The sequence below is a fragment of the Diabrotica undecimpunctata genome, chromosome 5 (genome assembly GCF_040954645.1).
Source record: "Diabrotica undecimpunctata isolate CICGRU chromosome 5, icDiaUnde3, whole genome shotgun sequence".
NCBI lineage: Eukaryota > Metazoa > Arthropoda > Insecta > Coleoptera > Chrysomelidae > Diabrotica > Diabrotica undecimpunctata.
In genome coordinates, this window is record NC_092807.1 from 24,027,430 (window position 1) to 24,052,266 (window position 24,837).

The 24,837-nt window shown below is 32.2% G+C and overlaps 1 protein-coding gene across 1 annotated transcript in view; it reads left to right on the plus strand.

The window, feature by feature from the left end:
* The window catches only part of LOC140441185 (sodium- and chloride-dependent transporter XTRP3), a 118,156-nt gene that overhangs the window by 36,244 nt on the left and 57,075 nt on the right, over positions 1–24,837 (plus strand). The window contains exons 5-8 of the mRNA XM_072531746.1: positions 3,015–3,125; positions 4,469–4,710; positions 18,927–19,068; positions 24,524–24,725. Coding sequence (XP_072387847.1) covers positions 3,015–3,125; positions 4,469–4,710; positions 18,927–19,068; positions 24,524–24,725 — 697 coding nt within the window. The remainder of the gene's footprint in view (positions 1–3,014; positions 3,126–4,468; positions 4,711–18,926; positions 19,069–24,523; positions 24,726–24,837) is intronic.

A 24,837-nucleotide genomic window follows, 5' to 3' on the forward strand; every position in this document is an offset into this window, starting at 1 on the left:
TTCTTGCGACTTGACGTTGAGTGTGACCGTCTTCCACACGTGCAACAATTTGTGCCGTTTCAACAACAGTCAAAGGCATTTTTGTCAAAAAATAAACACTAATAATGGCACTAATAAACACTAATGGTGGCAATAATAAACGTTTGTCCGTTGCATTTGAACAGAAAGTCGAAGTACAAACGAGACATTTAAAACAAGCGGCAGTTACAGTTACCGTTCATTTTGGGAAGTGTGCACTTTACTGCGAAATCGGCACTATTGGAATTCTTTGTTACAAAGGAAACCGCAACAATTCTCAGAAACATGCATTAGTTTGTATTTGTGTTATTATTATTTACGATAAAGCTCGTTAAAAATGAAATATCGGTGATTTTCAAGGTGACCCGGATTTTATGATCGCGAGTGTAATATGAATAAAAAATGGTAAAATTCATTATGTATAAATATATTTAAAATATAAAATATCGAAAATATCACAAAGTAATCCAATAGATATCTTAATATTGTTCTGAAGCTATTTCCTTGTGGCATGTTAGAGTAATTACTATTTAAATGGGAATAAGCCACAATTAAAGGTTAAAGTACGTTTATTGACGTTTTAATTTCCACTTAGGAAATCGTTATCGTTCTCAAAATACAAACATTAGTAAATTAAACAAATTTTGTTTTTTTTTTAATTTTTGAAACGTCAATAAATGTACTTTAACCTTTAATTGTGACTTATTCCCATTTAAATAGTAATTAATCTAATAGAGTAATCAAATAAAGAAATAAAATATATTAAATATCAATAAAGTTTATATTATAAGAAACATGAGAATTGTCATAATATATGTCTCATTGCAATGGATTAACTGTGTTGAAGAAAGCCTTTTTACAATACATAATACAACAAACATAACAGGCATATAACCACTATGAACGAATCAGAAATAAAACGAATACTTTAGTTAGATAAATAAAAAGGGAACACTGGCAGAGCTTCTCAAAACAGATGGAACACGACTTCTATGGAACACAAAAAAAAAATATGGAGAATGATCAGAGGACAAAGAAAAGAGATGAACAAACTAATAAAAACGAAACACATTTAGAACGAAACATGGGTAGAATATACTTTCGATCCCGATTGAGGAGGAAGAAGTAAAGGAAGCATTAAGGAAATTAAAAAATAGAAAATCACCAGGAGAAGACAAAATACCAAACAGACTCCTAAAGTACGTAGGACCAGATCTAACCAAACAACTATTAAAACTAATCCAAAACATAAAATAACAAAACAGAATTCCACAAGAATGGAGATCAAGCATCCTAATACCTCTCTAGACAAGTCGGGTCCAGAAAATTACAGACGAATTAATTTTTTAAACACATCCATTAACATCCAAACTGAATGAAATTATAACACAAGCAGAAGAACAACGAGATTTTAGGTCGGGAAAATCACGCACCCACGCTATATTTATCATGAGGCAAGTGCCACGCAATTGTTCTCTCTCAAAATGAAGAGGATTTACAACGTATGCTGCACCAATTTTGATATAACCGCCAGAAATTTTAATTTCCCCAAAAAAAGACAAAATGCATGGTTACAACAGCAAATTTAGTAAGATGTAAATTGGAGCTGAAAGGTCAGATAATAGCACACGTGATGGAGTTTAAATGTCTAGGAATTACATTATCTAGCTACGAAAAGCTCGAAACAGAAGTGGAAGATCAAGTGAATCGAGCAAAGAGAACCGCAAGTTGCCTAAATGAAACAATTTGGAAAAATAAAAATATCGGAAAAGAAGAAAGGCAGAATTTACAAATCAGTCATCAGACCAATAATGTCTTATGACACAAAGAGGACAAAAGGGATATTAGAAACAGCAGAGATGAAAATACTTGGAAAAAATGTATGGTACGGCACTATGGAATAGAGCTAGAAGTACAGATATACGACGTTGATGCAAGATGAAAAACATCAAGAACTGGAAAAAAAATACAAGAGTACAATGGAATGACCATATAAGCCGAATGACCACAAATAGAGTAGTAAAGACGGCAAGAGACGGTTCCCCAATATGAAGACGATCAGTAGAAAGACCGCGAAAACGATGGAATGACAACGTACTGGAGGCATATTGGAAAACAGACAGAGTCATGTCTACATAAAAAATTTAGATAGGCAATAAGAACAAATTATTTAATATTTAGTTAGTCTATTTTGATTTAAAACATGTTTAAAATAGAGATTGTAAAAAAATATTAATTAACTTAAAAAAAAATAACGAAATATGCACCGTTTTTAACAAAATATTTCAAAGATTAAATTTTTTATCGTAACTATATTTAGTCTCTTGGTTTTTACATAAACTTTTTTAACTTATAAGTAACATCACTCAAATTTTCCAAAAATATAAGGAGAATGAACTCACAATATTTCCAATAGTTTGTTGATCAAATTAATTGGATGGTGGCCTCGTCATCAAAGTTAGAAACAAAAGGGGGCTTCCTACTTAGATACGGCGAGACTTAAATTCCCCATCAGGATAAACTGGCCTCTTAATTAGGAGAAAATTAGAATTTCCAATGGGATATTTGGATACTTGCACCCCTAACGGGACTCTAGTCAGATGAAAAAATGCGAAATAGAATATACAAAAAAAAACAGGAGGTACAGAAATAAAAAACCAAAATAGAGATCTTACCCTAGAAGGTGTTTGAGATACACGTAAAACGTTGTTCATCTTGATGCAAAACGGAAAAATAAAATGGATTTGGGAAGGTGTGCCTTTTTATAAACACAAAAAAATTGCATGGCAAAATACCGTTTTCGAATTTGACTATATTAGTATAATCTTGGGTGGTCCTAACCGTATATTCTTCCGCAATTTTTTAAACGGATTATGCCGGTTGTTTTGAAAGAATTAGTTTGAGCAATTGCTCTGCAAATAAAACGAATTTTTAGCTTTTTAATTTTGTTTGTTCATATTAATAAACTTATGTTTTTCATATTTAATCATTTTTAGGTGGTATACTTCACATCTCTGTTTCCATACTTAGTGTTAACGATATTTTTCATACGAGGAATTACGCTTAAAGGTGCCAGTGCCGGTCTAGCCCACATGCTAACTCCAAAGGTAATTATCTAATTTTACATAAAATAGTAACAAAAATAATATAGTTTGTTTTCTTAAACTCGTAATGTAATTTGAAAAATTCTTGCAATCTTGTACATTACAATTTTTAATTGAAATAAAATATCAAAATTTGTATGTGAAACTTGAGTGACAGGTTGTGTTATTCTCTGTTTGTCGGGTTCTATGCCTCTGATGCATCAGTAAAATATGCTCTCTTTTTTCTTTATGTTATAATCTGATATTTTTCGTTACAACAGTCATTCGTTCTTGTTCTTCTTTGATTACATTCCATGCCTAGTAATTCTTCAGCTGCTTCTTTCATGATGCTTCTGCACCCTTCCCAATCTTTATTTATGTTTTCATGTTTTAGTCTATTTTCTAGTTTGATTCTCTTTACAAGTTTGGCCCTTATTCTACTTTCGACTCAGTAGTGACCAAAATTCGCATTTGGTCCTCTTCTGGTGCGGGCGTTTATTATATTCGATTGACGTCTTAAGTATACAATAGCATGATCTATTGTATTTATTGTAAGTCCATCTGGTGATTTTCAGGTGCCTTGGTGTATATCTTTTCTAACAAAGTTGATTATACCTACCATACAATGGATTCCAAAAAAAGTTACTATCAAAAATAGAAGTCATTTTTGAAATCAGAACATTAAAAATATTTAAAATTCGTTCTTTCTGAAGCACCAAATTTTTTCATTTTGTTGGGCTGTGTTATCATTCCTATTTTATATATATATATATATATATATATATATATATATATATATATATATATATATATATATATATATATATGTAATGGAAGTATTTGCTTCGTTGTGTAGCTGCAGCAATACTGTTGATTCATCTGCTCTGTTTTTAATTTGCAGTGTAAACACATTTCGACATAATGCTAGGATATTGATTAATTCCGTTATTAAGTAGATTTCTCGGTTACTTGACACCTTAAATCTTGATCATTGTGTTTCGTTCTGTATACTGTCGTGAAGGCAATACGTAGAATCAATTGTGGAGAGCATTGTATTTGTAACAAAATAATTCATGGTGAACAAATTAGAGGTGATAATATTGACAATTAAAAGGAGAAAACTGCAGTGTTTGGGAAATATTACACATGGAAATAACTACCAATTGCTATAATTAATTACACATTAAAAGGTTAGATGTAATAGAAGCATTGGCAACAAAGGGATGTGTTGATTTATAAATCTTAGAAAATTGTGAAAATGTTAACCAACATTCGAAAGGTATTTTTCTCACTGGAATATTAAAAAGTAAAGTAAACTCATAAATAATATCAACATATTCTTTTAAAGTGTAAAATATTTATTTTAGGTTGAAAAACTGACAGAGCCGAAGGTCTGGTTAGACGCGGCTACTCAAGTGTTTTACTCATTTGGGTTAGCCTTCGGATCACTGATTGCCTTTGGATCGTACAACACTCCAAAAAACAATTGTGTCAGAGACGTTATTCTGGTCTCTATCTGTAATGCAGTTACAGCAATTTACGCCAGCGTCGTTATATTTGCCATTCTTGGATTTAAAGCTGTTTCCAATGTCGATAAATGCCTTCTGGAGTAAGTATAAATTAATAAATAATATCTTTACAGGAACTATAAGTAAGTTTATTTAATTTGAACTCAATATAATATATTATATGGATTTTATGACCACGTCCAGGAGCTCTCGAGCTTCTATGTTGGTATGTATAAGATTTACAGATTTTATTGCAGCTGGTGGATGTTGGATTTATATAAAGCGGGTTAACAACATAACTATTCTTGTAAGCGGTATCTCACGTTCTAGGCAGAAAAACCTGGAAGATCACACCTACTTTTTTTTAACATAAACCGCACACATGGGTGTCAGATACCCAATGATTTTTGTCAATAAATAAAAAAAGTGAATATTTCATGATTTCTTAATTGTATCAATATCAAGGTATTAAAAATAGTTAAAAATAATTAAAAAATATTTTCTAAAAAAAAAACAGAAACATAATTATTACAAACAATACAAAATATTGCTTCTAACTAAAAGGTAACACCTTTCGATTATATAACTCATATACATTCTTGGCCTGCGCCTAATGAGATTAAAAGATCATGTAACTGGCTGTATGGCAAACTGCCAAAGCCATAAAAAAAATACATTCTTGGCCAGGTATTTAAATTTTACTCATTTTGATGACTACATTTAAAACACAGTATGCGTTTCTACTTTATGCTTCATGCAATATGCTTTATGGCAAGTCGAGCATGCATGCTTCGTTATTCTATCTTTTCCTTTGTAGAAATATCACCCCAGTTTGCTTTACTAAACTTCTGGTATGTTGTGTTGAAAGGTCTTTGACTTGAAGAATGCCACAAATTTTTTTCTGAGTGATTTCTGTAAGACAGGTATTTGAAGCCTCTGTTGCACTAGTGGTTCAGTTAAAGCTATTCCGAAAAATTTCAGAAATGATCTATTATTAGATGTATTTTATTTTTAATGGAGATTTGCGAGAGAAGATAGCACAATAACATTTATACAACTCGTATCAAGTAAATTCTTAGTGGCCATTTTGGAGTGTATGAGAGGATATATTTATTTTCGTCGAATGCGAATAATGATGTACCTACTTCTTTTTTACCGAAAGAGGACAGTAAAACTTCTCGTTTATTTTTTCTCAGTCTACCCATGAGAGTTAGTTTGAATTGCCTTATCATTTGATCAGCCAGAGGTACTGCAGTGAACCAGATATTTACTGTTATATTTTGCTTGGTTCCGATAATTTTCGAACTTATGAAGCTGAAACTTGTACATTCATCATCAATATTTTTATTCTATATTATTTATCGTGCTTAGTATTCATAGAAATTTTAAATATGCATTTCCTTCTGAATCCTACGAGCTGTTAATCAATAGTACAAAACTCAAAAGGAGTTTAGTATGATATACAGTTCCTTAGAAAGATTTCCCATAATTCGCGTTTGATTACAAATTTATCCGCTGTTTTTCTTATTGCTCTTGTTTCTTTATCATCAAATCTTAGGTATACAGCTAGAAATAAAAACCTTTGCTGCAACATCGTAGCACGAAATATTATATTCCCAAATTGTAGGGACCAAAGTTCATCAGCGTTAGAGTTAGAGACACGTAATGCACCAGATAATAATAATAACCCAATGAAGACTTTAGCTTCCTTTGTCAATCTGGTGTAACTTTGCACAGAGATAGTTTTACTTTTGCGAATAATTTCTTTATTTTCCTGACTATATAAGTATCCTGACTTCTCCTTTGGGGCCTAGTAAATGCGCAACAATATTTCTGGCTGCTCTACGACCACGCCTTGGGGGTTATTCTGTAGACCCACGAGGCCTGTCTTTTCTAAGTTACCTTGCAATATTTCTAACCAGTTCATGATCTACTTTACTATCACTATGTTCACTTTCGTTATCGGTATTTGTATTTTGTTGTTTGACATAATCCCCGTCAGATTCAGAATCGGCACCAAAGATATCTTGACCATCATCTTGACTGTTTTCATTAGCAAATGAATTTTTAACTAGCCTTTTCACTTCAGCTTGGGTCAACGTACGACATTTTTCCCAGTTTTCTTTCCAGCTGCATAAAGTCATTTCACTATAAAATAAAAGAAAAATTAATAAAGTATCACAAACCTCACACATTAGTGCTGCTTATCTTAACGCGTATTCAAGTTATTTCCTTACACATGAGCGCTGCTTATGTTAACGCGTATTCAATAATTTTTCGTGATTGGAAATATTGTTCAAATGAGACCGCAACTACACACTCGTCCTTGGCAGACTACAGACTGTATTTACATGAAATGGCATCAATATTGAATTGCTGTTGCGCATAATACATTAAGCTAAGTGTCCGGATAAGTATCTAATACCCAGAAGTAAGCTTCCAGGGTTAAATGTCCTGTATTTTACCATATCTTTTCGAAGAAACCTTCTTCCCTCAAGTAAAATTGAGACTCGACATTGAATAAAATTTGACTTCATTACTAACACACTGGAAGCATTTTTGATACCAGTGCACTATTTATATCTTTGGATTGATGGAAAGATGATATGCGGTCGATGAGACTGTAAGACTTGATTAAATCATAAACTGCTCGCAAAGGGAATCGTTGTCTTACAGCAACCAGCTATTCCTGTTGTATCACCGACTAGTCAGATATATATATATATATATATATATATATATATATATATATATATATATATATATATATATATATATATATATATATATATATATATATATATATATATATATAGAAATGCATTTATGCCAGTACTTCTACACATTTACCTATCTATGTCAACTACCTATTTGCTCCTTAGATCACATGTAATCTATAGTATTCCTTGTAAACACTGCAATAAAGAATATATTGGCCAAACAGAAAGGTACCTGAACAATCGTATCACATCACACAAGAGTGACAGTAGACTACATCATGACCGTTGCTCATTAACACTACATGTAGTAAATAAAAGACACTGTGTGGATCCTGTACGAATCCCTTTAAATTCTATAAAGAGAAACCAATTACAAAAAAAGACTGTTCTAAGAGATGCCTTTCATAGCACAAACAGAAAACAATATGAATAAAAAAAAACAGATTTAAATCATCTCAGTGAAATTTATTCTTTTCTTCTAACCGTTGACAAACAACAAATGAAATTTAAGAACTCACTAGACTCCATCTTAGACGAAATTAAAAGTAATTTATCATACTATTATATAATTTATAATAGACTTTTAGGAAAACAAAAAAACTTCTTCTTCTTCCTTCTTGTATGCAGGCTTTAAAGCCTGTTTCTTCTTCAATATTAGCCTCCTAAATTGTTTAAATTATTGCACCATCTTTTTCTCGGTCTGCCAATAATACTTCTTCGTCCATTTGATGACTTATCTCGTGCTATTCGTACTATCCTATCCTCTGCCATTGGACTGGTGTTTTCGTTCCACTTCTGTTTTGTTTTGTCACCCACCCATTTATGTCTTCTATATTGTAAGAGTATTGCAAGAAGAGTATTTTTTTTTAATGATGAGCAACTATCGATATGGCATTATTCTCGCATTATAAGTGTATATCATATTAAAAGACTGTGATTATTTATGTAACTAAATTGTAGCATTCCCTGATGATGTTGGAGACCACCAACGGAATATATTAAGTAATAATAATAAAGAGTACAGCCTATTCTTTCAGCTCTTTTCCCAAAAAGTCTTTATCTTCTAACAGCTGTGATTAACACACATTATATATATATATATATATATATATATATATATATATATATATATATATATATATATATATATATATATATATATATATATATATATATATATATATTATAATTAAATCGTAAACATTCTTTATCCGTTTTGGGAGTGTCAATGCTGACACATACGACAAATTCCTTGATATGGAATAAATAAACCAATTAAAGAAAATACGCGCAGTTCATGTAAATATTTTCCTACATGTTGACATTATTATACTCAATGTAGAAGCTTCTATTTATAAAACAATAATATCAACCCAAAGGATTTAGTTAAACATGCATTATCTTATTTATACCGTTTCTTTGAATTATAAATAAAGCATTACTGAATAATCGGATGTAAAAATAAATCGAATCAATAAATCGAATAATCAAGGAATTAAAAATATCGTTTGCGTAAGCCCGGGAAAAATCTTACATAATATTACGATATGTATTAAAGTATTAATTTTTTAAAGAAAAATAGAGGTAGGACAGTTTATTAAAAATACTGGAGAAAAATTTCGTAAAAAGGCAATCGTTTAATTTTTTTGTTGAATCTGATTATCTTAAAAATTATTTTGTTGGGATCTCGTTATGTGCTCAAAATGTGCTTTAGTTTTCGATAAATCTTAACTCTCTGGCTACCGGGGAAAGAGTGCCCGACGTTTAAGGCGCAAAACTTTTTTTTACGTCTTCCAAAGCTTATATTGGGTAAAACAATGCAACACAAGTTTAAATAGAGTCATAATGTATCCTTTTGTCATTGTGTTTTTTCTTTGTCGAACAGGACTTGGTTGATTTTTCAACCAAAGGACCATTGCGGTCCCAACGACTTTGAAAATTTCACTGGTTGAAAATCAACCGCTTGTTCAGTTTGTTAAGCAAATTGTGTTACTAAATAAAAAAACCACTTTAGACAACGTTTTATTCAAAAGACAATTATTATAAAAGACAATTACAAATGGAAAAGTGTAAAACATTCCAAACCAAAGGCGACATCACATTTTTTGCCTATCATGTGAGATCGCTTTGGCTTCTTCTCTGTGCAGAAACCACATCGTCGAGAGGTACCTTATATAGATAAATGTTCACCAACCATCGAACTTCAGTAGATCAGTAGACACCTTTCGTCCTTCAATCTTGTTTGTTTTACGAAATGTTACAGGACCTCTTCGTTTTCTACTCGAAAAATTATTTATGAGCTCATTGGCAAAAAAACTGCGGTATGCCAAATTAAGGCTTGCATAAATTTTTTTTATTTCAAGATTATACAATATATTATATATACAATAACTGTTTACTACTGTAGCATTTGGGATGTGGTACAATAGTTTCATCCACCATTTTCTGGATTTGCAAGAGACGATTTGGCTTATTTTGGTTTTGAAATAATTATACGTTCTAGGAAGGTCTAATAGGTGAGAAAATATGATGAAATTATAAAGAGAATAGCATATATAATAGAAAATAGAAGAGTACAAACAACGGTTTTATTTTCCCATACAAGCAGTTACATTATACTCTTATACAAAATGTTTTATTAAGACTCTACCTCTACTACAGTGGTAGTTCATTTAAACATACATGACGTTTGTTAAACGTTTAACAAACGTTATGTCTGTTTACGTATGTTCTTCGTTTCGTTTTTCTTATTGTATGTTTTTCGTGTCGCATAAACTCGAGCAAATATAATGAAATTGTAAGTAAAATAGTAAAAGTAATTTTATTTTCCTATACACACAGTTATAATATACTGATCTATACCATACACCCTCAGATATCAACTTTTATTAGTTGTATATGAGGTGTTTTAAAAAATGTGATTTTTACTCGAGAGTAAAATATTTTTATTTTTGGCAGAATTATATATCATAAGAATTAAAAATAATTTTAATATGTTTAACATTATTCAGATTTAGCCATACGGCTGACACTACCTCTATGGGGAAAATTCACTTCTCCCAAATACCTACGGTGCCAAAAGGATTGAGCTCTGGTGGGACTCTTTCCGTGTTATCGAGACCTAGGTGACTTGGTATGCTGGAGTGTCTCCCAATGTTCGTACACATCTGGACGTTGAAAGTAGTACAGCTTTCTGTATGGTCTTGTAGAGATGTTCATTCAGACCTAGCTTTTTATGTTTTTAAGGAGGTTCTTTGGAATGACTCCAGTAGTAGAGAGAATAATAGGTAATGTCTGGGTACTTTTCATTCTCAATATTTATTCAAGTGAGTCGTGCCGTTCCTTATATTCAGTTGCAGCAAATGCCTGACAACCCCTGGTAAGATGTTGGATGGTTTTCTGAGCTCATTGGGATGTCGCCTATCTACTGGATCTACTGCACAAATCGCGCGATGTAGATTAGATGTCTCAGCCTGCACCTGAAAATAAATTCTTAAATTAGTAACCTGTTTTTCTAGTTACTCACTTATATCCCTAAGTCCTCGTTCTCCTAAATATCGCGGTAATGTCGTTCATTCTACTGCACTTCGAGCATGGTGTTTTTGTGCCTTTGTGAGGTGTGTTCGTACTTTTCGCTGAAGATTTTCTATATCCGTTTTTGTCCACTTAGGAATACGAAATGAGTAGCTAAGCGCGGAACATGCTTAGGTGTTTAGTGCCCAAAACAAATTTTTACTGTTAAGGTATGAACGAAGCAGGTGCTTTACCTTTCGTATAAACTCAGTAGTTATTTCAGTTTTCATTTGCTTATGGTCAATCTTTCGCGCTTGCTTTATTCCAAGGTATCTGTACATATCATTTTTACCCATGGCCTCGATATTCTGGCCATTTTGCATATTGAATCCGCTGGGCTGAACCTTTCATTTGATTATATTAAAAACACGGTACTTGTCAAGACCGAAGTGCATACTAATACCATTAGAGAAATTTTCTACTGTTTTTAGCATCTGATCCAGGTGGCTTCGAGTGGAATCCAATAGTTTTAAATCATCCATATACAATAGATGATTAATCTTTGCAACAACACTAGTGTTATTTTTGATGCTAAAACCTGTGTCAGTTGAATTCAGTAGCTGAGACAGGGGGTTCATCGCTAGACAAAACCCCAGTGGGCTTAACGAATCTCCTTGAAATAGGCCCCGGTTGATTGTCATATTTTCAGTTTCGATATTGTTTTCACCACGTATTTGCAGGTGAATTTTTGTCTTCCAATCTGACATATATTTTAAAAAGTTCACTATGTTATCATCGACTTATCCAGACTTAGCCATACGGCTCACACTCCCTCTAAGGGGAAAATTCACTCATCCCAGATACCTACGGTATCACAAGGATTAAGCTCTGGTGGGACTCTTTCCGTGTTATCGAGCCCTAGGTGACTTGGTATGTTGGAGTATCTCTCAAAAATTTTCGTACACACCTGGACGTCGCGAGGAATACGGAATACAGCTTTCTGCATAGTCTTATAGAGATGTTCATTTAGACCCAGCTGTTTTATGTTCTCTAGGAGGTTCTCTAGGAGGTTTTTGGGAATAATACCAGTAGTAGATAGAATAATAGGTACCGTCTGGGTACTTTCCATTCTCCATTGTGTCCTGATTTGTATTTCTAGATTTCTGTACTTGGCGATCTTTTCGTTGTATTTAACAAGTAAATTATTGGTGTTGGATATCGCCACATCAATAGGTGTTGTTTGCCTAGTAATTTTATTAACTAGTATGAGATCCGGTCTATTATGCGCCACAGGTTGGTCTGTAAGCACAGTGCGGTCCCAGTATAACTTGTAGTTGTCATTTTCAAGCATGCTGTCAGGGACGTCTTGATAATAAGGAAGATGGTAGGTTTGGAGAAGTCCCAGTTTGTTAGCTAGTTCTTGGTAGATCATCTTTCCTAGTGAGTCATGGCGTTCTTTATAATCAGTACCGACAAATGCCTGCCAGCCACCGGTAATATGTTTACCACCGGATGGTTTCTTGGGCTTGGCATCCATATCGGCATTTGTCATTTTGGACTTGAGGATCTTTGGATTGATCTTGTCAATCAATAGTTCGACGCTGTATTGTCGACATATTATACAATACTTTTCAGAAATAAAAATATCTTAGTTTAAATTTTTATTTACTTAACGATAAATAATGACATACAATGACAGACAGTACTTACAGCGGCTACTTCATTTTAAATAATTTGTTAGTGGGAATATAAATAGGTATGTTTGGTTGCCTACACCACAGGTAACTGCCAATCACAGAGCGTTAAATGTGCAAAATTAATTTATGCAAGCAATGTATGTTGTGTTGCCCATAATAAAATCATTCATTAATAGAAAATCATTCATTAATAGGGGTCATTAATCAATGATTTTGAGGGTGTTAAAATTGATCATAAATGGATGGTCGACGGGAAAAAAATGTTAAAATCTAATTGAGTATACTAAATTCATAAAATTTTCTATATTAATTTTTATCGTAATTGTAATATATTTTAATCGTAATTTATGATAATTTATCGTCGTTGAGTTGCACCAAATGTAGGCAACTTATAGTAGTTGTTCATTCAGAAAACTGTTGATGGTGGGCGAACAGCACATTCAGTTCTTAAGCTGACATTAGACGTTCATAGCAAACTAAATACAATATGTAATAGTAAAAAAAGTGAAATAGTTGTAGTGATGCAAATGAGTTCAGTTATTATCTGGGATAAATGTACTACGGCTCATGAAGATTTACTCAAAGCATTATATTATACCTCCATATGTTTCCCCATTACTATCTAATATCCTAATTGTAATTAAAAAAAAAATCATTTTTATAAATATATAAACAAATTAATTTAATCGACTTTTAAAGGATCACACGTTTCTCATGAAGATGAAATCATTTTCCGTGCGGACTTACACGTATAGTTTGAATTAACCCATTTACGGCCAAAGGTGCGTAAACGCAACCTTTATTGTTAATTTTTTTTTGGCCCGAAAATAATTTTTTTAATATTTTCTTTTTATTGAAGTAACATCTCAATAGATTGAGGTATATAGTATCATTTTTCTTTTGACAAAAATATTACTTTTTAAATATTTTAAGATTATTATAATTTTGCATAATTTAATGATTTATGCACATCTTCATACAAAAAATTTTTCCGATACTAATTATAAACTTAATTCATATTTTGTATTTTATAATTATAAAAATATGTTGAAATTTTTATTATTCTAAAAACTTATTCATTCATACTTTAAAAATAAGGTCTATAATTGCATGTTTATACGATGGATTCGTATAAATCGTGTTTATGTTCTGATACTGGTTATTTGTTCAAATTTATTCCATATGGCGGAAAAACTGAGAAAACATAATAGTTTTAGCTTAGGAACGGCAGTTGTTTTGAATTTACTTTCGATAGTTAAAAACCCACAGCAACAAAGGGTTTTTTTTCGACAACTTCTTTACGTCATATGCTCTTTTTGAACTATTGAAAGAAAAAGGATTCTTTGCAACAGGGAGAGTAAGGGAAAATTGCACTGCCAAGTGTCCTCTAGAAGAAAACAAAATTATAAAAAAAAGGAAAGAGGTTCATATACATGTGCATTCGATTCCAATTTAGAAGTTTTGATGACAAGATGGAACGATAATTCAGTAGTGACTGTAATGACAAATACATGTGACGTTTTACCCCTTATGCAAACTAAACGTTATAACCGTAAAGAACACAAAGAAATTCTTATCCCTCAGCCTAATGTAATTCACCAATATAACCAATACATGGGTGGAGTGGATCTGCATGATAATGACATTGCGAATTACCGTATTAAAATAAGAGGAAAAAAGTGGTGGTGCCGTTGTTTACTAACATGATTGACAGTATGGTGGTCAATAGTTGGAAAATTTTGAATGATTCTAAAATTTCCCAACTGGAGTTTCGTTCGAGATTGGTTCTTAACTTACTAAAATATAGTGGACATGGAGAGAATAGTGAAGAATCCGCTATATCATTGTCAAACTCAGTATATGGACGTCCATCTAAATTTGCTTTACCAGATGAAACTAGATTCGACAATATTGGCCACATTATAAAAAGAGACGATAATAGTGCAAGAAGAAAAAGTCGGATGTGCAAAAGTAATACTATTTATTTATGTAAAAAGTGTACAGTGCATCTACACCCCGAATGTTTCGAAAATTTTCATCTTAAAATTTAATTTACAGTTAAGATACAATATGTTCCTTTTTTAAAAATTGTATGCGTATTCGGCCAAAGGTGCGTATACGCACCCACCTGTTTTTCCTTTCATGAGAAAAAAAAAATTCTTTTTGGTTGTAAATTAGTCTTAATTTATGTGTTTTTAATCCAATCTAATAAATCAATTGTCAAATTTCTCTTTGTTTATTGTCTCGGCCCTTAATGGGTTAATGAGGTTGCGATGTACTTACACGTAGATAAAAATAGCCATACATTGTTGATGATTAAATTTGGAAATCTAAACTTTTCAGAAAACTTTTTTAAATATTATATTTTATTGTAAAAACAGGTTAAACAGGTAGATTCAAAAATTTATAAGACAAATTTTTAATTCGAAAAAAATATACGAGGAGTGGCACATGATTTTTTCAAAAATTGTATGAACTGCTGCATATTTTGCATCATTTACCGTAGTGTATACATATTATATACGAGCCTCTTCCCATATCAGTTGGCCCACCTATACAACATACGTTGATTTTTCATAATTACCTTAAATTTTCCTATGGAAAAATGACATCAAAACAATAATATTGTCAGTTAATAACAAATGTACTTTGTAGTATTGTAAAGCTCTTTGCCGTTTGTGGATTGTACAATGGATCGAGGTAAAGTTATCGATAAGAAAATTTGTTCAATTATTATTAGATTTTTTAATTCTGGAAAATCCAATTCGGAAATCGCGAATATGTTGCAATTGTCACGCTATAGTGTAAGAAATATAGTCAAAACATACAAAACTACAGGTTCGGTCGTCACAAAACCGAAGCAGATTGAAGGGCATTAAGACGCATTATAGTGAAAAATCGACGAGCAAATTATATGGAATTAAGCGTTTTATGGAGTGACGTTATTGGAAGACACGTTTCTAGATCAACATGTCAGCGAGAGGCCCACAAATTAGGATTTGGTACTTACAAAGTAAGTTTTATAGTTGAAAAAATTAGTAGTTCCCGCGTCATTCGCAGGAAAAAGGGACCTGTTATCCCGACTGTCAAGTCGGGAAGAGAAAAGTCAACTTTCCTGCATCTGTCATGATCTGGGGCAGCATGCCATCTAGAGGTGTGGGAAAGTTACATTTTATCGATAGGATTTAAACACAGACAAATATACTGCTCTCCAAAATTAACGCACCACCTAAAAAGAACCATGATTTTGAAACTATATTTCTTCTGAACCCTTAATTGGATTTCGATGATTTATCTTTCACATTGTAGGTATATTTCTAGTTAATTACTGTGTTAATGGTTTTTAAAAAACGTCAACGTTTTACTTATATACGGGGCGTAAAAATAAAGTTCTGTTTTTTTATCTACTTTTGCAACACCCTGTGGAATGTATTAGAAATAAACGCTACATGTTATTAATATTCTGAGATCACTTTATTCTTTCTTCACATTTTCGTGAAAAAATCATTTTGATATCTCTATTATCAAAAAAGAAAAGTATGTTCAAATCATTACGTGATTTTTTACTCTCCAAAATTAACATATCACTTCAACTCTATCATAATTTTTATTCTATTTTTCTTTTGAATCCCTAATTGGATTTCGATGAGTTTATTTTCGATTGCAGATCTATTTCTAAGTAATTACTATATTAATCTTTTCTGGGAAATTTCAACGTTTCACCCATATATGGGGTGTAAAAATAAATTTCATTTTTCATCTGATTTTGCAACACCCTGTGGAATTTATTAAAAGTAAACGCTACGTCTTATTATTATTTCGAAAAATTTTCATTATTTTAACGTTTTCGTAAAAACATCATCGATATCTTTATTATCAAAAAAGAAAAGTACGTATTTTATCGAATTGTAATACTCATTAATGGGAGCAGTTAATTGGCTATAAAAAAATCAAACAATTTGACAGGACAGTTTTAGACTGTCAATATTGTTTACATTTCAAAAAATTGTTTTGCTATTTTGCGTATGTTAGTTGACATGGACCGTATGTCAAGAAATCTGTGCCGAGATGAATGTGTTCTGGCAATTACTTTAGCTGATGTAGGGTTAAGTTATCGTGAAATAGTCTTAATGGTAAGAGTATCTCATACTACAATACCACGGGTCATTCAACGTTTTAGAGAAAAAACGACCATACGAGACGGTGTGGACAAGGAAGAGGAAGACTCACAACACCACGACAAGATCAGTTTATTAGGTTTCGTGCTATAAGAGAACGGTTTCTCATAATGAGACATTTACAAATACAATTGGCAAATGTTCATAATATTCAAATTAGTAGAAACACTATACAAAGGCGTCTCGCTGAACAAGATCTGCATATAAGGATACCAGTCAGAGCACCAGTTTAAAACGTAAATCATCAAAGAAGTAGATTACAATTTGCCAGAGAGCACCTTGACTGAAATGTTGATGACTGGGAGCACTGTTGTTCACTAATTAATCAAGGTATTGGTTATATAGCTCAGATAGACGTATGAGAGTTATTCGACGGCCAAGAGAACGGTACGCACAGTGTAACATACGACCTATTACTTTATTTAATGGAGGATCTGAAATGGTTTGGAGAGGAATATCTCTTACCGCGCGAACGAACCTTGTTGTTTTACGAAGAGGTGCCTTAACAAGTGAAAGGTATATTAGAGACATATTGTCTAACCATGTAGTTCTATTTGCTCCTTACATAGGAAATAATTTTTTTTTAATGCATGATTACGCTGGACCACATATTGCACGTGTGGTTCATAGAGAATTTCTGGGATATTATGAATCACCAACTCAGGAGCCGACAACCACCACCTGTCTCTCTTGACGACATAAAAGTTATAGTGAGAGAAGTTTGGGATGCAATTGATCAAGACCAAATACGCCGCTTGATTTTAAGTATGCCTGGTCACTGTGAATAGGTAATTAAATGTAGAGGTAAAAATACTCGTTAGATTAACTGTTTTTGGGAGACGGAATTGTTAAAGATTATTTAGGTTATGTTTTCATAGGATTTATTTGTATTAAATGTCAATAAAATTTATGTAAGTAAGGTTGTCTTGGCTTTACATGTTAATAAAAACTTGTTACATGTAAAGTTCTGTACAATCTTTGATAATCGAGCTATCGATACATTTTTTTACCAAAAACTTGAGAAAGGATGAATCTATCTCAAAATATTAATAAAATGTAGCGTTTCTTTCTAATAAATTCCACAAGGTGTTGCAAAATACGATGAAAAAACATAACTTTATTTTTACACCCCGTAAATGGAAAAAAACGTTGATATTTTTTAAAAAACTATTAATACAATCATTTACTAGAAATAGACCTATAGTATAAAAAAAAACATCATCAAAATCCAATCATTCCTTCAGAAGAAAAATAGCTTCAAACTTATGGTACATTTAAGGTGGTGCGTTAATTTTGGGCAGTAGTGTATTTGAATATTTTGGAAGAATCTTTTTTACCGATTATGGAACACCGTTTAACATAAGAGGAAGATTTTGTCTTCCAATAGTCCCGACTTGTCCCCGATAGAGACTTTGTGGTGCGAAATGAAAAAAGCTTTGGGAAAACATCTTGCCAGGTCCGTCAACGAATTGAAGGATAGGTTTAAATTAGAATTTTATCAGAACTTTGTAAAAACTCTGTCTCGAAGAATTGTGGATGTTATTAAAAAACAAGGGGGATGTAACTCAGTGATAAACTTTCACATTTTTTTTTGTTAATATTGCATATTCTATGCGTTTTTAAATTTATTATAATTCTTTTTAATCAATAGTTTTCATTACGTTATAAAACCGTTTTCGAAATGTTTTCTATAATTAGGAAATTCAAAAATGTTGTTCGGTGCATTAAAACTTCTAAAATTTACGCTGCGCTTGTATTTTTGTTCCCTAAAATTTAATTTTTTTATCAATCTAACATTGGTCTATCTGATATGGGAAGAGGCAAAAAAGTTAAATATAAAATTTCATTAAAATTATAAAATCAATTTTTTTCCTTGTTTATTTACATATTTTCGCATTATTAAAAAAAGCATTTTGGTACCAAATTTCTGCAATAGCCATGTCATAGTCATCTTTTTGGGAGTTCGCCATTCGCCTAATAATAAGATAAGGTGTGGTAATTAAATGTCAATTGGGACCATGCTTTTGACCATGCATCCATTAGTTTTGTGAAGTTTGAGTATTAATAAAAGATGTAAAATCAACGACTAATACAAAGTTATCTTAATAAAATTTCCCTTTGTTTCATTGGTTAAGCCTCTTGGATTTGATATTTTTACTAATGAAACAATATGATAATACATTATACTAATAAATTCTTGTCATTTTAGCCACAAAAATCTATTAATGGCACATGGACACTTGGGAAAATCTTTAGCATCTTCAGTATCTGAGCTAGCTTATCAAAACGCCTTACTTCATGCCAATGACTTGAATTTAACAGAATGTTCGTTATCCAGGGAGCTAGATGCTGTAAGTATTATCTTAATAATTATTTTTAGAAAACCAAAGGAATTATTTCCCGGGGGTAAGACGTTTAACTGCATATCCCAAATGTTTGATAATATCTGTTTGTGGATGTAAAATGGACAATTACAAGGAACAAAGTATATGGTCAAATATTCCAGAGGCTGAACTAATACATGCAATAAATCTAGCAAAATTCAATAAATCTTAATAAAATTGCCATAACATTTAATTAAAGATCAAGAAATTTTAAAGAGCAAGATAAATGTGTTAGTAGACCATAGACTATATATCATATATGAGTAATGTGTGATAATATATTAAGGTATAACTCAAAACGCAAATAACTCAAATAAAAGATAAAAACGTTGAATTAAAACGTACCAAAGATGAAATTACGAAAATAAACAAAGTGGTTCAAGCTGACGCCAGTAATACTGGAGTTAGAGCTCTTTTAACTTAACAATTAAATGATAGCGAACAAGTCATATGTTACTCTTGTCGATCTCTCATTAAAACCGAGCGAAATTTCTCCGTTACAGAACGTGATTGCCTTTTTGTTATTTTCGCCATTAAAAAATTTTGACACCTTGTCGAAGAAATTAAATTCACAGTCATCACTGACCACTATTCCCTTCTCTGGTTGACTACACTTAAAACCACTATCGTCGTCTCTGTCCTTGGGCTATACACCGAAAACAACATAACTTTTCTCTGGTTCACCGAAAAGGATCATTTCACAAAGTACTGAATGCACTTAGCAGATGCATGAACAAATTACTCCGGACGAAAATCCAGTAACTCCTGAAATAGCTTTCTTTTGACGTAGATCTAAATAGAATCGAACCTTGGTAACTTATGATTCAAAATTTTAGCAAATCGATAATTTCCCATAATGGAAAGTAGAAAATGAATATGTCTACAAGTATATAGCTTTCTGTCAACCTTTTAAATTCAATGAAATAGAATGGAAAACCTTTGAGCATCCTTTCTAAAAACAGGACGTTTTCAAATCTTGTTAGGAACGATTTTACTGACCAATAATTACAAGAGATGTTCCCAAATGCGTTCGTTCTTTCCAAGTCCGTGGCGCTCAGAAATCTCCAAATGTTTCTCAAATGGGCTTAATGGGAAACCAGAAAAACGTCAAATTCCTCTAGCAAATCATTGCAATTGACTTCTTTGGTCCCCTAACCAGTAGTAAAAAAGGTTTTTCTTGGTTACTCGTCGTGACTAACTGGTTCTTGAAATGTACATTTATCTAACCGTTACGCAAAGCCACCGCCACTTATAATATCGCCAACTTCCTTGAAAATCATATATTCTTCATTTTTGGTGTTCCTTAATACATCATATGTGATAATGTCTCTAATTTAATAGCAAAATTCTTAAAAATCTTTGTCAAGAATACAGAGTTCAAATAATATGGTACACTTCCGTTTACTCCTCCCAATGTAACTTTGTACAAAGAAGCAATCGTACGATTTGCACCGCTATCCGCAGCTGCATCACCGAACATTCCGAATGAAATAAGAAAATTTAGAAAATTCAACAAGCTATTAATACCGCTCGCCATGAAGTTACTCAACACTACCCAGCTTTTACGAATTTTGCCCGTAATGTTCCCTCATTAGGAGATTATTATTATAATCGACCCCACGACGATGTTGAAAATATCGAATTCTTTTCATGCAACAGAGAGGCATATGCAACTAAAATAAGTAGTGTGTCTACTATCTTTAAAGAAGTCCAAATCCACCAACTAAAATATACGAAAGAAATGGCAAATAGTACAATCTTAGTAAACGAGATGTTCAGATGCCGTATGGCGAAAAAATATTGTTCTTAATAGTTCTCCAAAGTGTTTCATGTCTAAACTTGCTCCCAGATATGTCAAAAATAAAATATATAAAACATTATCTCGTCTTGTTTATCAAAAACGAAACGAAGACAATACAAATGCTGAACGCTGGCATATAAAAGATTTAAAGCCATGTTACAACGACGCTTTTGATTGTGACACCTCAGATAATGAACAACATTAAATGTTTATCACGCTAGTTATTTGTATATCCTTTTTTGTCTACTATTTTTTTAAGTACACCTTCAATTTGATCTCTGAAAACACTTTCTCACCTATCTTTTCTATATCTAAAATTAAAACAATTAGTTAATTATTCCCTATCCGATAGTCCTACATATTGGGTGCAACAAGCTTTTCACGCCTGAAAAATTCTGTCGTGTCCGTTTAGCGATGTTTCTTGCCTGTCAATTTATTTTAACGATTGATCAAATCACTTTTGTTTACGGTTAGCTTAGCCTAAAAAAAATATCTGCTTTGTTTTCTATCCCCCTGAGTTGTCAATGTTACCTTCTACGTAATGCTACTTACACATATCTATTTCTCCTAAATTAGAACGTAGCTTACCACTTACTTTATTTCTGCTTATAAAACAAAAGAGCTATATACTGTTATATTTACGAGCGGAGAAATCCTGTTTTGTCTTACCTTAAAAAAATTATCTTGCCTTTAAAATAATGATTAAAGGGTACCAAATAATCAACGTAAAGGTCATCTGAACGTCTTAACGGTCTCTATCTTAATCATTAGATTAAATTATCTTGTAAATTTCTCTTTTCTTAAATTACCGTATCTTCATACAAAATATATATAATTGAAGAGTACCTTACCTTCAAGTAATGTCAAGTTAATGAAAATTAAGATTTCCTTGCCTTTACGATTTACGATATTACATTAGACATTCTCTTTCTCTACACGTTGTTTCTAACAAAGATTCCCCCAAAATACTAAACACTCTGTCTAGCTGTGACACATCTTTCGTATTTAGAATATCTTTTAATTCGAATAAATAAAACATCTTCTTTGTCCTTTGAGTCATAGAGATTAGCATCTACTAGAGATACTAGGCACTGAGGAAGGCAAGGACCGATGTTAGCGGACGTCCGCCAGTTGACTCGACGAAATAGTATCTGGATTCTAGTTTTTATTGACAATTTGTGGAAAGAACTCAAGAGTTTTTCAACTAAAAGAGATACAGTAAACGACTCACTTAGTGTAAATTTTGGTGCCTATGAGAATAGTACTGTCAATACCAAAATAAACATCCAATATGTACTTATAAAAAACATGTACCATAAATACCCCTGCTCCTAAGCCTCGATTGTTGTAAGCACCTTATACTGGAACATAATTTTTTTTTATTAAATCTCTCTATATCTCTTGTAAATGCTGTATGATAATCATCAAGAGATACTGTTTATTCAACTCCCCATTACACGTTTAACCTGACTATAGTTATACCTGGCTATGATAAACGTTAACATACCTTTCTTGTATTGTTAAATTATGTTTTGATAAGTACAATTATCTGAAATTGTAGCTACCTTTATACTTAACTGAATAAAAGTTCAGTGTACCTTTAGAGTACCAATACCGATCACGAATACTCGTACTATACTTAAGTCACTCTGTCGTTGTACTGTTTAACGACTCCGATCCAACCGTACGTTAATCAACGCAATCTTCTGTCTTTGATTTTGAATTTCAAATCTAATCAAAATAGATTGTATTAGAAGCTATCTTTTTGGATAAACGCTTATCTGTCTTCCCCCATCTTGTGTACGGAACACCTTGCGTTGATTGATTTACGTGTCCCGATTTGCCTTAACGACATTAAGTAAATTCCTTTATTACACGTATAAAAACATACAGTATGATGTAAATGTATGGAATAAATTTATTATTTCAGAAACAGATGACTTTTAAAAAAATCTTAAAACACTTCAATTTTAATTTTTGAATGACCATCAACTGACATATATGTGTGGAACATTACGTCATCAGTGTCGGCGTAATGACGTAACCGACGATTTTTTTAAATACAAACCGAGGTCACGCGACAGCTCATTTGAAAGGTCTCCTTATCGTCTTTACAACGATGTAATTACTTGAACATTTATTTCTACAGGGTTCACCAAAATTATGAACTTTGTTAAGTAACATGGAGTTACAATAAATATTCATTCACTGAACTAAAATACACTAAGGATTAAAACAAAATAGTGTTTTTTGCAGGTTCCGAAAAAACAATACATTGATAATAAACAATGCTACATTATAATCTGAACTTAATTATTGTAGTAAGTATTCCAAGTAATTTTTCAAAAATATTTAAATTAATATTGTCATTGACTCGTCTTTGTTTGTCAATGATCTGTGAATCTGTCAAATAATAGACGTCAAATTTTTACTCTTCGAGTTTTTTGCCGACATTAATAACAGCATTTACAAAAATGAAACTAACAGAAACAGAACGAATCGAGATTTTAATCATGATTGGTTATGGAGATAGAGCGAGGACTCGAGCAGAAGTTTAATGTTTAATGAGCAGAAATTTAACTCGTAATTTATTTAATGCTAAATACCCCAATCGCGAATCAATTACTCAATCAACAGTAAGTAAAATTGAAAAAAAAATTAGAGAAACGGGCCATGTTAAAGATCTTCCCAGAAGTGGTAGAAAATTAATATCCGAAGCCAAGAAACTGGACGTTGTACTGGCGTTTCAAGAAAATCACCATACCAGTTCTAGGCAGGTCGCTATCTAGAATTTCTTCAGGATTAACTGTTGCCACAGCTGATTTAGCTATTACCAAATAGAAATGATTTGTGGTACCAACATGATGGGGCTCCTCCACACTACGGCGTTGAGGTACGAAATTACCTTAATAACGTTTTCCCAGGTAGGTGGATAGGTAGAAGGAGGCCCATCGAATGACCACCAAGGCCTCCAGATTTGACTCCGTTAGACTTTTTTTGTGAGGATATTTAAGCAGAGTGTATCAAAATCGACCGAATAATGTAGAAGGGTTGAAGGAGCGCATCAGAACGGAAATTGCACAAATAGCACCTGAAGTCATCGAAAACGTTAGGAAAGAACTTATTGCCCATCTTTCACATTATATTATTGCTGAAGGTCGTCAATGTGAACATTTGTTGTTATTTAATTGTATTTAAGTAAACATTTATTGTAAGTTAATTGTATTAATAAACCAACAGTTTTGGTTAACCCTGTAGAAATAAATATTCAAATTATTATATCGTTGCAAAGGCGATAAGGAGACCTTTTAAATGAGCTGTCGCGTGACCTCGGTTTGTATTTAAAAAAATCGTCGATTACGTCATTACGCCGACACTGATGACGTAATGTTCAACACATATATAGCAGTTGATGGCCATTCAAAAATTTAAATTGACGTGTTTTAAGATTTTTTTAAAAGTCGTTTGTTTCTGAAATAATGAATTTATTCCATACATTTGCATCATACTGTATACATAATATGTAAAAACAAAAATAGGAATATAAAAAAACCATTTATATTATACAATTTAAATAGCTTAATAATGTATAGTATATTATCCACCTTTATTACATTTTAGGCTGCAGAAGGAACAGGCCTTGCTTTCATAGTATTTACGCAAGCAATTGTTGAGTTACCAGGAGCTCCATTTTGGGCAATTATTTTCTTCATGATGCTGCTGGCTCTTGGTATCGGATCACAAATTGGAATGATGGAAGGAATGTTGTGTACGGTTTTTGATATAGAGTTGTTTAAAAGGATCAGCAAAATATATGTTACAGGTATGTATCATGTGAATACTATTATTCGAATAATACATATTGTCTAAATGATTTTTGAAGTTGTAGAGAACGTTTAAATTGGTTAAACTTTTTAAAAGACTGCACTACGTCT